This window comes from Notamacropus eugenii, chromosome 1 (genome assembly GCF_028372415.1).
Source record: "Notamacropus eugenii isolate mMacEug1 chromosome 1, mMacEug1.pri_v2, whole genome shotgun sequence".
NCBI lineage: Eukaryota > Metazoa > Chordata > Mammalia > Diprotodontia > Macropodidae > Notamacropus > Notamacropus eugenii.
In genome coordinates this window covers 716504965-716518789 of record NC_092872.1, presented here as the reverse complement: position 1 = coordinate 716518789, position 13825 = coordinate 716504965, and the positions used below count along the sequence as shown (strand labels likewise).

Genomic DNA, 13825 nt, shown 5'->3' with positions numbered 1-13825 from the left:
TGTTATATGTGCTATGCAATTCACACCTTATTCTGGTCTCTCTTAGTCTTCATTTCCTGTGTGGGAGTCTTGTCTTCTCTACCAGTACAGAAGCTTCCCCAGAAGAGTAAGGGCCATGTCTTCTCCCTCCCACAGCACAACCTAGTGCTTAGGGTAGTGATGCAATAGCTACTCTATCAATTCTTTGGTGTTGGTTAGTTTGGTTTACTACTTAGCATCACCCCCTGGAGTTCATTATAGTGTAAGATAGGAGGTTATTAATTTGATGGAATAGCTAAGACTGGAGAACTTTTCATTCTCCTTGAATTTCCTTTTCTAAGTACTCTGAAGTTTACATTAGCAATGGGGGACAAAGTGATGAAGACCCTCTGATCAGTGACTTATTTGAGTCCAGTCTAGCTTCTATATAGAATGTAGTTGATGAATCAGTCTTTCAGATTTGAACCTTAACTCTCCCAAATTTGGGTTAATTTATATGGTTGATCTATGGACATCTAAACCCTGGAAGTACCATTCCACTCCAGTTCTCTGAAGCTAATACTATAAGGCCAGTGATTAATAAGGTCAGGAACTTGGGGGAAAACTTTGAGAGTAGCATGAGGTTGGTGTACCATTTCCTAATGAGGGGGTGGCCCCTTAGTTTCTAATTTTGGGTTACCAGGAAAAGAGCTGCTATCAGTCCTTTCCTTCTTTCATAGAGTGTAGAAATTGGGCACATGTTTGTAATATCTGCTACTAGGGAGGTTGAGGTTGGTGAATTTCTCGAGCTAAGGAGTTCTGAGCTGCAGGAGGGCTGAAGTTGATCTGTTGTTTATAATTAGTCTGACATCAATATGGCAAACTTCTGGAAGCAGGGGACTATGGAGGCTGTCTAGAGAAGGGTAAACTGGCCCAGGTTGGAAACAGAGCAAGTCAAAGCTTTCGTGATGATCAGCACTGGGATTGGACCCACAAGTGGGCTGGATAGGAAAAGTGAGAGAGAAGGAAGAGAGGAGAGACAGAAAGGAGAGAAGAGAGAGAAGCATGAATTTGAGGTCTGGTTGACCTCTATGGCAAGTCAGAAAAATTCAGATTAACTTCCATTTTGAGCTAATTCATACCTGGTGATATAACATATGTTTTCTAATTGAAGTTTGGATGCTTCTGGGCTCTCCCTTCCATTATTTTCTGAGCACCTAAGTGCAAGGCACTTTGCTAAGTGCTGTGGGGGAGGCTAATGTGGAGGAATCAGGATGAATAGAGAGGCAGCAATGTGGTGTAGGCTTCGAGTTTGAAGACTGAGTTGCTTTATTTTTTTTTAATCTTGGCTCAGACCCTTATTAACTTAGAGACCTTAGGTGAGTCAATATTTTTCTAGGTCTCATTTTCCCATCTGCAAAACCAGTGGTTTTGACTAGGTCAGAGGTCCTCTAACCCCAAGGACTCTGTGGATATATTTCAAGAAGTCCATAAGCCTAGAATTTTTAACATTTTTGATAACCATTTCAATATAATTGGTTTCTGTTGCAATCTTATGGGTTTCACATAGAGCATTAAAAACATTCTAAGAAGGGGTGTCCACTTTTCCCCAGACTGCCAAAGGGGCCATGGTACAAAGAAGTTAAACCCCCTGGACTACAGTCATCCTGGAAAGCAATTTGTAACTGTGGCCAGAAAGTCACCAAACTATGTATTCCCTTTGACCCAGCTATACCACTACGAGGTCAACACCCAAAAGAAACAAAAAAAAGAGAAAAGGATCGATATGTACAAAAATATTTATAGCAGTTCTTTTCCTGGTAACCCCAAATTAGAAACTAAAGGGCCATCCTCTCATTGGAAAATGGCTAAGCATATTATAATATATGAATGTAATGGACTGTTATTGTGTCATGGGAAATGATGAAGTAGACAATTTCAGAGGAAACTGGGAAAACTTCTCTGAACCAATGCAAAGCAATGGGACAGAAATTGACAATAATTTATGCAATAATGACAATCAGACAGGGAAAAACAACCATGCAAGGCTTTAGAACTCCGATCAATAAAATGATAGACCACAAGTCCAAAAAAAATGAAAATAAATTCAAGATACAGAAAGAGACACACATTTCTAGACATGGCTAATGTAGAAATTTGTTTTGCCAGGCACTAGCTATGCACTGAGGGATTTGGGTTTTGGTTTTTTTTCCTGCTTCTTTTTTTTAACTTGTTAATGAGTAGAGAGGGGTTCATAAGAGGAAAATATTTTTAAAAGACCTGCTACTTAAAAACAATAAATAATAAGCTATTTAATATTGAATAGATACTTAAGTAAAATATAATTTTAAAATTTTGATAAATTTTCATTTTAATAAGCATTTAAATATTTAATAAATATTTAACACATTATTTAAAAATCAAACTTCCTTTTGTAAATTTTTTTTTAAAAGACACTCAGATTTGATCATCTCAAAGGTCTTTTCCACCTCTCACAATGTGTGATTCTATTAAGATGGGGACTCTGACCCTAGTAAACTCACACTACTTTTAAACCTTCAAAAAAGTTGGAGGAAGCAAAGAGTGAGACTATGAATCTGGACCTGATTCTCACCACCAAGGGTAACTTCAGGCTGCTAAAGTTGAAATGATGGGACCTTGGGGGTAAGTAAGCTCTCTACTTTAGATTTTGTGTCTGAGGAAAAGTAAGCCAGGTATTGTGGGACATATGCACTAGATCTGAGGAAAGTAGTTCTCAAAGGGCTCAGAGGAAGGATGGATAAGAAACTCATTCCCAGGAGCTATGGTTGGTTTGATATAATGAAATCCTGAATATGTAAAGAGAAAGAACTTGAATGAAAAGGAAAACAGGAAATGATCTAAATCAAGAGTCCTTCAGGTTTCTTGTGTCATGGACCTCTGGTGGTCAACCTAGTGAAGCCTTGTCAAAATAAATTTTAGAATGCAAATATATAAGATTATAAAGGAAACCAGTTAAATTTAATAGTTATTAAAATAAAAACAAGTTAAGAAAACTGAGGCTAAATAACGCTAATGTGAGTGCACAGGGAATCCATTTCCCAACACAGGTTTTTTTAAAAGCTTGTACAGAAGATTTAAGCAAGGACAGAAAATAAAGAACAAATAACATAACATGGTTCTCTAAGAAGAGTGTCAGAACTCAGAATAAACTAAAAATGTCAAAGAAAACTAAGGACATATAAAGTGGGTTGTTTTTAGCGTAATTGGGAGATGGTTGTCCTTCGTTCTCAAAGAGGACAGAAATGACATCACCATGCTAGAGTCAAGTTACAGTGTGTCTGACCATGATAGATCAGACCAACACGAGCTCAGAATGTTCTACCACAGGTCGGGAACAAATAATCCATGAAGATATTTGGGCTGGTTTCTCTAGATTTGCACATCTCACATTTCTTTTGAGCTCCTTTATTTATGCTTTGCTCATAGAGAACAGCACCTTCTCTGATAAGGGTACACCATGGAAGAGGCAGATCAAAGAAGCTTCAATGGGTGAATGGGATGATTATAATAGATGACAGGAAGAAGGCAGAACTACTCAACTTTTCCTTTGGCTCTGTTTTCTCTTACAAGGAGAATAATCTTTGGACTTGAAAAGATGGCACAAAAATGAATAATGGGAAGCTGAAACCCAAGATTACATAGAGAGATAGTGAGCACCTACCTGCCCATGATGAGCTTGGAACCAGATGTATTCTATCCTTTATTTTTGATTTTTTTTTCTCCACAATTAACAAGCATTTATCTTCTCTCCCTCCCACCTCCTCCCCTACAAAAAAAAGAGGGGAGCAAAAGAAAACAAAATTTTTGGACCTAATACTCCTGGTTAAAACAAATTTCCACATTAGTCATGTAAAGATGTATGTTTTATTACTCATCTGGAGTCCATTTTCTCTCCATCAGGAGGTGGGCAGCAAACTTGATCGTTGGTCATCTGGAATCACAGTTGGTCACTGTTCTGATCAGAAGCATAAGATTTTAAAAATTTATTTGTCACCATGTTGTTGTTGACATCATACAAATAATTCTCCTGGTTCTAGTCACTTCCTTTTGCATCAATTCATATAAATCTCAGATTTTTCTGAAACCCTCCCTTCTGTCATTTCTTAGGGCACAATGACTATTTTACAGTCTATAGGCTTGATGTAAGGGAACATGTCCTGATATTTAGAACTATCCAGAAGTGGAATGGGGTGTTCTCAGGGAATAGTAGGTTCCTCCTTACTTTTCAGGTAAAGGCTAGTTAACTACTTGTCAAGTAGGATACAGAGGGGGACTCTTATCTAGGTATGGTTTGAATTGGATGGACTCTGAGGCTACTTCCTTCTCTTCAGTTCTGTCAGTACTATCTAGACTACCAAAGGACTCAGTCTTGATCTGAAGCCAGGACTTTGCTTTTACACCCAATAGGAGCACGACTCTGCTGGTGCTTTCTTTCCTTCTCTTAGAACAGGGGAACTTGATTTGGGGTCCACAGGCTGTTTGAGGATAGATTTCATCAAGTTTATAAAACTGGATGGGAAAAGGGCTGCATCTTTATTGTCACTGGCTTCTAACTGAAATTTAAGATTTCCTTCAGTTACGAATGTAGACAACATTACCCTGAGAAGGGATCCATAAGCTTCACCAGACTATCAAAAGGGTCCAAGACACAAGATAAGATAAAGTACTTCTGTTTTCAAACATTGTTCAGTTGTGTCTGACCCTCTGAGCAGTATTTGGGGTTTTCTTGGCAGAGATACTAGAATGGTTTGACGTTGCCTTCTCCAGCTCATTTCATAGATGAGGAAACTGAGGCAAACAGGGTGAAGCAACTTGCCCAGGGCACACAGCTAGGAAGTGTCTGAGGCTAGATTTGAACTCAGGAAGATGAGTCTTCCTGATTCTAAGGCCAAAGTTCTATCACCCTGCTGATCTCATTGGTCCTCTTCCAAAACGAAGGATGAACAACAATTCATTCTACACCTAGCTGTGCCACGCATTGGGCTCTGTAAAAGAAAGGATAATTGAGGGTGGAAAGGAGAGAGTAAAGACAACAGAAGGCAGAATGCCAGGATCTGAGTCCCCAGAGAAGTTTTCCTGTAGGATCAGGAAGGTGTTATCAAAACCATAGCTACTACTGACTTTGTGACAGAGCCATCCCCTCCAAACATTTCCATGTTCTCCAAATCCAAAGCTTTGGGCAACTTTCATAGTAGTCTAGAACACAAGCCTTTTACTTGGTTCAACCCTTTCATTTTACAGACAAGGAAAGTGAGGTCAAAAGAGGAAGTCACTCGCTCAGAGTCTTGGAGTTAGTAAGTGAGACAAAGCCAGGACCGGATCTCCCATTTCCTGATTCCCAGTACATTGTCATTTCCAAGAATTCACACACTGCCTTCATAAGGAATAGGAAGCTATGTGGTCCAGCAGATTGAGTGTTAGGCTTAAAGCTAGGAATGACCTGAGTTTGAATCTTGCCTCACACACTTATTAGCTGTATGGCCCTGGACAAATTACTTACCTTCACTTTGCTTCAGTTTTCTCATCTTTAAAATAGGCATGCAAATAAGCATTGCTCTTAATGTTGTGAGGTTACCCAATAACATATGTAAAGCATCTTGCAAATTAAAAAAAGTATAATTGTCACCTATTATTCAGAATTTATCCAACCCTGAGGAGAGCAGAGAAGCACAAATAAAGCCACCAGGAAGTATCACTCCCAGTGACTGCCACAAAGGAGGCTGAAGTGGCTATCTCTCTCCTCTTCCTCCTAAGAGAATTGGCCCTGGAACTACAGGAGGTCAGCCTCAATCCTCAGTGTATCCCAGCTCTTATCTGCTGGATGTAGGCATCTCTCTACAGAGGAATGACCCACTCTGGTCCTCCAGGCTCTTGGCAATGGGAGCTGCCTTTCTTCCCCCACAATTCAGCTGTCCTGGCTTCTTCAGGGAGATAGCATCTAGGATGTGACCAATTGTAGTAATTGCCCTATACTTTGGACTGGGTTCTGACCCAGGAAGGCAGCTGATGGAGAAGGTCCTTGGGCAGCTGGTACTAAAATAGTTCCCAAGTCTTATACACATATAATCAGCTCATAATTCCACCCACCTGTTACCAGCCAGCAGTCACTGCCCTCCCCACACAAACCTCTGACTCCCCTTTTGTCACTTAGAGAATATGTTAGGAACATCATAGAGGGAAGGAAGAGGTCCACTTAGTACCATATTTGACATATAGTAGACACTTGAAGGAATGCTTTTTTATTCATTTATTCCCTTCAGTGGTCATCTGGAGTAAGCCACACACCAAAGGAATTCTCCCTGATTGTCACTCCTGATAAGTGGTCTGCTCTGAGAACTCCAAAGAGGTGAAAATGACCACCCCTCAAAGTAGTTACTGGCAATTTTGGACAGCTCAAATCTCTAGGAAGGTCTTCCTGATGTCAAACCCAGAATTAGCTTTTTGCAGCTCCCCTCCCCCAGCTCCTACTTCTTCCCTATGGCACCACATGGAACATATCCATTCCCTCCTGCAAATACTTAAAACTCCCTCTCATGCCCACCCTTTCCAGTCTTCTTATACCTTTCCTCCTCTCCAATGCCCTGAGATTCAACAACGCTGGCATCCTTGCTATTTCTTTTACAAGAAACTCCATCTCCCAGATCTGGGCATTTTCGAGGGCTGTCCCCCATGCCTGAAATGCTCTCCCTCCAAATTTCCTCCTGGCTTCACATCCCAGCACGAATCCCACCTTCTACAGGAAGCTTTCCCCAATCCTTCGTTCCAATGCCTTCACTCTGTCAATCAGTTCCCATTCATCCCACATATCTTGCTTGTTTTCATCGTTTGCATGCTGTCTCCCTCATTAGATTAACCTTCCTGAGCGCAGGGACTATCTTTCACCTTTCTTTATGTAGCTAATATTTAGCAAGCCTTCCCTGAATCCTCTCTTTAGGCTAATGATCCCCAGTTCCTTCAACCCAGCTTTCTGTCACGGACTCAGGGTCCTTCGTTGTTCAGGTTATCCCATTCAAATAATTTATCCATGATGCCCAGAACTAAGCACAATCCTGGTGAGCGAGATTGGTCTAGACATGACCTCCCAAGTCCCAACTGAGATCCTATGACTCTGTATAGCACTTGATGGTGTTTTATCTCCTGCTCTTGGATTATTGTTGGCATATGAAGCTTATCTCCTCATTTATGTCTTGCCCAACACATAAGGAGAGCTTAGTAAATACTTAATGAACCAAATTACCTACTCAGCCAGTCAACAGAACTGCTGAGTGGCCCACTTTATGACTGAGTGAACCGTGACTGGACACAGGACTTTGGACTCAGCTCTACTTTCATTTACCATTTTTGAATTAGGGAAAAACGTTCTGAAAACTCTGCTTTACTTCTCCCAACTCCCACCCCTTCTAGAACAGGAAAGGGAACTGAGAAGAGGATGGTTAGTTGAAGAGTTGAGGGGGCAAAAAGAGGAAAGAATCATAATTCCCATTCATTTGACCATCCCAGATCACAAGCTTTCCATGTAGGAGATGGTATCCAATTTCATACTATTTTAAAGTTTGGATTCTTCTGGCTCCATTGTCCAATGTTTTTAGATCCTTAAATGGAGGTGGGGGGGGGGGGCGGAAAGAACAGTAGACTGAGCTTAGACGGACTAAACCCTAGGTGCTGATCCTGCTAATAGGTGGCATGATGCTGGCTAAGACCTTCTCCTTGTATGGGGCCTCAGTTTTGCTATCTATAAGATGAGAAGGTTGAACCAGGTGGTGATAGTTTATACAAGTGTTTAAAAGCTCACAAAGAACCCTGGATGGAGGTACTGCATGTTATTGTTTTATAGATGAAGAAACTGAAATCCATGAAGGTTGTGACCAGGTTCACACAGGTAGTAACTATCAGAGCTAGGATTTGAACTCAGGACTTTCTTACTCCAAATTCTGTAGTTTCCACTAAACCAAGTTGCTTCTCAAGTGGTCCATAAGTCCCTCGTTCTCTGACATCCTGTGTTTTAAGGTCCCTCCATCTCTGACATCTTCTGTTCTAAGGTCCTTTCCAACTCTGACATTTTCTGGTCTAAGACCCCTTCCAACTCTGACATTCTTCGTTCTAGGTACCTCCCCACTCTAGCTGTGATATTGTGTATTCTAAGTTCCCTTCTAAGTTTGACTTTGCACATGCTGAGGTCCCTTCTCTTACTTTGTAAGTCCAAGTCTAAATGGAAAGAAGTCACCCCTTGAATAGCAAGATGGTGGTTTTCCCTTTTCTTGGTGCCTTCCAGGCATGGTAGACAGCCAATGAAAAGACATGGCCAAGAGAGATGGAATGCTGTTTATGAAGACTATGGTGTGGGGGAAGTAGAGTAATAAAGTTGAAAAGGCAGATTGGGGAAGGTCATAGAGGGCTCTACGTGCCGGGATGGGAGGGACCTCTTGACCCACATGGAGCAGGGAGTGCCTCCCAGATGTTGGTCATGACTTGCACAAATTCCTGAAGGTAGGAGATGGCATTTGCCATTCAGGAAAGAGCTAGGCTTCCATTTTTAAGGGAGTAGAAAGTGATTAAAAGGAGGGATATCAAATGACACTGGAAAGGTAGATTGTAGCCACTTGGTGAAGGCCTTCAAGGCCAGAGTTTATAGTTAATCCTAGAGGTACCCGGAGACTTTTTTGAGCAGCAGTCAGACGTGTGCCCAGGGAAGAAGATTTTGACAGTGGTGTAGAGAATGGATCAGAGAGGGAATACCTGGAACAATCCACATCCCACATCCATCCATCCATCCAGCACCTTGAAATGTTCCCAGGAAGCCTTCTCTTCCTTTATCTCACTTGATTATCACCACTGTCCTATTATGGAGTCAAAACAGAGTCTCTCTTTCCTCATCTGTTGAATGTAGAGGCTTAATCATTTCTAAGGCTCCTTCCCTCTGACATTCCATGTTTTAAGGTCTTTTCCAGCTCTGACATTTGGGGATTTTTAAAAATTTTTCTTTCCAAAGCCAGAACTAGAGATAGGTGAGGTTGGCAGCCACCGAGGGTACAGGGGTTGAAAGAGAATACAAAAAGGAAGACAGGTCCTCAAAGAGCTTATATTCTAAAGAGAGAAGACAATGCATAAAAGGCAGATAAAAAGGAATCTTGTTGAGGTCACATACACACAACCAAAAAAGAAGAAAAGACAGAGCTAAAAAGACAAAAGGTGGGTAGAAGGTGGAGAAAAAGTCCTGAAAGTGGGAATACAGCCTGGAAAAAAATGAAGTTATAGCTAGTGTGAGCCTTCTTCACATGGAGGGTCTGGGGTGGGCGTGGGGGAACTAGCCAATCAGAAAGAGAGGCCTGGAGGGGACTTGGAGAATGTGGAGTCCAGGGGTGGAGTGACACTCCAGGGTGAAGAGGCTTCTGGGGCATTGTAGAGTCACAGAGGGATGAAGACTTGGAATCACTGAATCACAGAATGTAAGAGGTGGGAGGTTAGTTATCATCTAGGTCAACTTTTCTCTGAAAGGAATCCCCACCATGATATACCTAACAAGGGACTGTCTAGCCTCTGCTTAAAGCCTTCCAAAGAGGAGGAACTTACCATCCTTCAAAGTCTGAACTAAGGAAGACTTATCTTCTTGAATTAAAATCTGGCTTCAAGTACTTCCTAACTGAGTGACCTTGGGCAAGTCACTTAATCTTGTTTGCCTCAGTTTCCTCATTTGTAAAATGAGTTAGAGAAGGAAATGGCAATTCCACTCCAGTATCTTTGCCAAGAAAATCCCAAATGGGGGTCATGAAGAGTTGAACACAACTGAAAAATGACTGAACAAAAAATATTAGGATATTTTTCTCGACATTAAATTCAAAATTTTCGCTTTCATCCATTACTCCTAATTCTACAGCTAAACAGGATTACTCCAATCCCTCTGGACACTCTAGTTTATCCCTGTCCTTAAACTTCAGTGCCCAGATGTACAGTACTCCCCACATGAGACCTGATAGCAGCAGAGTGGGGTGGGAGTCACTTTCCTATTCTTGGAAACCACACCTCTATTAATGAAACCCAAGAAAGCACCACCCAGCTGACTTCATATTGAGCTTACAAGACACTAAAACTCTCAGGATTTTCTGATAGTGGCAGATTAGAGTGGGATTGTTGTCATTTTGTTGTTTCAGTCATGTATGACTCTCCATGACCCCACTGGGGGTTTTCTTGGCAGAGATGCTGGAATGGTTTACCATTTCCTTCTCCAGCTCATTTTATAGATGGGAAAACTGAGGCTAGCAGGGTTAAGTGGCTTGCCCAGGGTCACATAGCTAGTAAGTACCTGAGGCTGTATTTGAACTCAGGAAGATGAGTCTTCCTGATTCCATTGAGGGTTTTCTTGGCACCATTAGGTGATGCAGGGGTTGGAGCTGGGTTGCAGGGCGGATCATATGAGATTACATATGTAAAGTGTTTTGCAAACTTATTATGATTATTATTTCAAAACCCTTTATGGTACAATGGAAAGAGCAGTTCCAGTAGACTCAATGGATCTGGATTCAAATTCTGCTGTGACATTTCTTGGCTTGAATAAAGTCCACTAATCTATTTAGGACTCAGTTTCCATCTTTGTTAATTGAAGGGGATAGGGGAGATGATTCTTCAGTTGTCTCCCATCTCTAGAGCTCCAGATCCTTCCTGAGGGCCCCAGTACAAACAATCACCTGATATAATCTGACCATTTAAAGGAGGGTGGCATTCTAACCACAGCCCAAATAATAGACATGAAACAAGGTATGTGACATTTCTAAATGGAGAAAAGGAAATTAATGAACCATAGCTCCCCCTGGTGGCAGAAGGTGGAAGAGCTATGTAGGTGATGTCTGCTCTCGTCTGGGTACCAACCTTTGGGACCTCGCTGCTGGTTCTTTTTTATTTTCTTCTTGCCCTGGAGATTTCTGGGCTTGCAAGCTATCTTCAGCCCTAAACCCCTTCTGGCTGGGAACATATGAAATGGTTTCTGATGGTTAGGAGGGCAGTGAGGTATAGTGGACTGGAACATTGGAAAGGAAATTGGAAAGGAATTGAGGAGACCCTCAGTCTTAGGACCAGAGGGCACTACAGGTGCCATCCAATCCAGCCCTCTCATTTTACAGATGAGGGAATGGATCCAATTTGAGGAGATGACACATCTGAGGTCAGTTAATGGTAGAGCCGCTGTGACTCTAAATGCACCATACTGGGATGTAGCCCTGATTGTGCCACTGACTTTCTGAACAAGTCACATCTCCCTCTCCATGCCTCAGTTGCCTCATCTGTGAGATGGAAGTATTGGACTCGATGATCTTTAAGACCTTCTCCTGCTCCTGGATTGTATGACTTCTTTGGACAGCTCAGAAAAGATCCTCAGACTTGATGTTTTAAAAAGACTCTACAGTCTTGTACTCAGTTCATTGCCATGCCATATTGGCCACCCCCTGATTTACATATATTATCCCTCTTTTGGTCCTCACAGCAACCCTGTGAGGTAGGTGCTATGATTATCCCCATTTTACAGATGAGGGAACTGGTGACTTGCCCAGGGTTACCCACTAGGAAGTTTATGAGGTGAGATTACAACAAAGTTCTTTCTGACTCCATAGCCCCCAAAAGGAAAAAAAAATACCAGGATGAAGGTTGATGTAGATCTTGACTTTTTTTCAGGTGGTGACTCCTCTGTGATCCAGATGAAGAAAATGGTGAACCAGGCATTTCCTAGAGCTGTGGTTTTCTATATGAGTCTGTTCTTCCTCCTTCAAGGTATTATGTCCTTCCTGAGTATCCCTTGCCCAGATGGACCCTCCCCAAGTGCACTGTTCAGAGTCTGCTTCTTTCCATTTGTGTTGGCAACTCTACTCACGACTCACACAACAAAATATGGCACAGGGGAAGCATTCTGGATTAGGGCTAGGCTCCACCACTCTCTGGACCTCAATTTCTCCATCTGGAAAATGAGGGTGCTGGAAGAGATGGTCTCTACGGTCCTTCTCAATGGGCGGGGGAGGAGCAAAGGGAGGAACATAATTTGGAACTCAAAAATGTTTTAATGAATATTTAAAATAAATGCTTTAGCAAATGAATAAACAAATGAATGAATAAAATGAAATAAGAGGATTTGACTCCATGACCTCTGAAGTTTCTTGCAGCTCCAGACCTTATGGGTCTCCGTTTCCCTTGGTCTTCACCACCCTGACTTCCTAAGCTTCCCCTTCCCACCCTCCACCATTCCATGACCTCTGTTGAGTAAATATGATCATCAGCTTTATAGACTTTTTATAGACTCAGAGTACCTGCAATAAGACCCTAGAGCTAGAAAGGACTTAAACCCCCTTATTTTACAGAAGAGGAAACTGAGGCTGAGAGAAGTTAAATATTTGCCCAAAGACACAAAGGTAGCAAGTGTCAGAGATGGGATTTGAACACAAACAGTCTTGACTCCGAAGCTGGTGACCTAGTCACAGTACTACGGTCTCTCCATAGTGGATGTTTAATAAATACTTGCTAGATTCACCTCATCCAATGCTCTCTCCTCTTTCTTCTCCCTTCTCCATTTTGCAGATTAGGAAACTAAGGCCCAGAAAGTAATTTATATAGGGTCTTACACAGTTTGGAAAAATCTTCAAATAAGGGTGTTATAGGAAGATAACATGCCTGGCGCTCTAAGGTCCCTTAGGGTGCTATAAGGTATATGAGGTTGGCTATCATACCTACTTAACAGAGATTATGGAATAGTGGGTTTGAGAGGAGAAGGCTTAGGAAATCAGGACAGTGAGGTCCAAAGGAAAGGAGGGCCATGGGATCTGGAGTTGGAAGGAACTTCAGAGGTCATGGAGTCAAATCCTCTCATTTCATTGTATTTGTTCATTGACGTAAGATGGAGGGCCTGGATCTCACACTGCCTTCCTGGGTGGAAAGAGGGGAATTCTAGGCATGCTGAGCTTTTCCCCCAGCCACAACCAGGTTGACTTCTCCTTCTGTGCCACAGGGACCCAGGGAAGTAACCACAAAGATGAATTCAAGTTTTGTGGGGAAAGGAAACAGACCCATTCCAGCAGTCTGAACTACAGTCAAGGTCATTCCCACCGTATCGTCATTGAGAACACAGAAGAATTCCTAACAATCAAGGCCCCATTTCCTGCCAAAAGATCTCATCAGTCCTGGCCCTTTCCTATTCCCCGAGGGCCATATCATTTCTGCCTCTACTGGCTTCCAAATGCTGAGAAGCTCCAACTCACTTATGGCAAGACCACTTATGAGCTGAGTGACCAAGCCCGTGAATTCCTGTGCTTCAGCCATCTTGAGAGGGCAGAGCCGGTACAGGGCCCTCCACTGCTCAACCCTTCCTACAGCTCCTGGAGAAAACCACAGAATACCAGCCTGCTCAGTAGCCATCGATACACCTTCCATTTCCATGGTAACGATGGGAGGTGGATGCAAATCTGGGAGGGGGCTGGGGCTGGCAGGTTTTCATTCTTGATCCTCCTCCATCCTTTGAGTTTCTCCTCTTTCTCTGCTCTCAATCTCATGTCTCCACTGAGATGTGTAGAATTACCCAGGTAGAGACAAGAGAAAGTAGGTTCTTCTAGGGCTCTTCCCTGAGGTCTAACCTATCTTGGACTGAGTACTGAGGAGTTGTACAAGGCTTTGTGCCTTGTATTGGGAGTACAAAGATAGAGAACACAAGGCCCTTCCCTCAAGGAAATTCTAATCTAATGAAGAAGAAGGGGGAGGGTATTTACAAAGATGAGGAAGGCATTTACGCAAATGAGGAAGGCGTTTACACAAGTAACTACCTTATGAGAGCTGGGAAGGCAAGTGCAAAGGAGAA

At 42.3% G+C, this 13825-nt stretch overlaps 1 protein-coding gene across 3 annotated transcripts in view; it reads left to right on the top strand.

Moving 5' to 3' along the window:
- ADGRG1 (adhesion G protein-coupled receptor G1) overlaps window positions 1-13825 on the top strand; it is a 76712-nt gene that overhangs the window by 48290 nt on the left and 14597 nt on the right. For 2 of the 3 annotated variants that reach the window (XM_072636717.1, XM_072636716.1), the window contains exons 2-3: window positions 11662-11757; window positions 12983-13411. In XM_072636717.1, coding sequence (XP_072492818.1) covers window positions 11685-11757; window positions 12983-13411 — 502 coding nt within the window. In that variant the 5' untranslated portion in view covers window positions 11662-11684. Of the gene's footprint in view, window positions 1-2543; window positions 2623-11661; window positions 11758-12982; window positions 13412-13825 lie in introns of those variants that run through there. The other variant, XM_072636718.1, reaches the window with a different exon arrangement.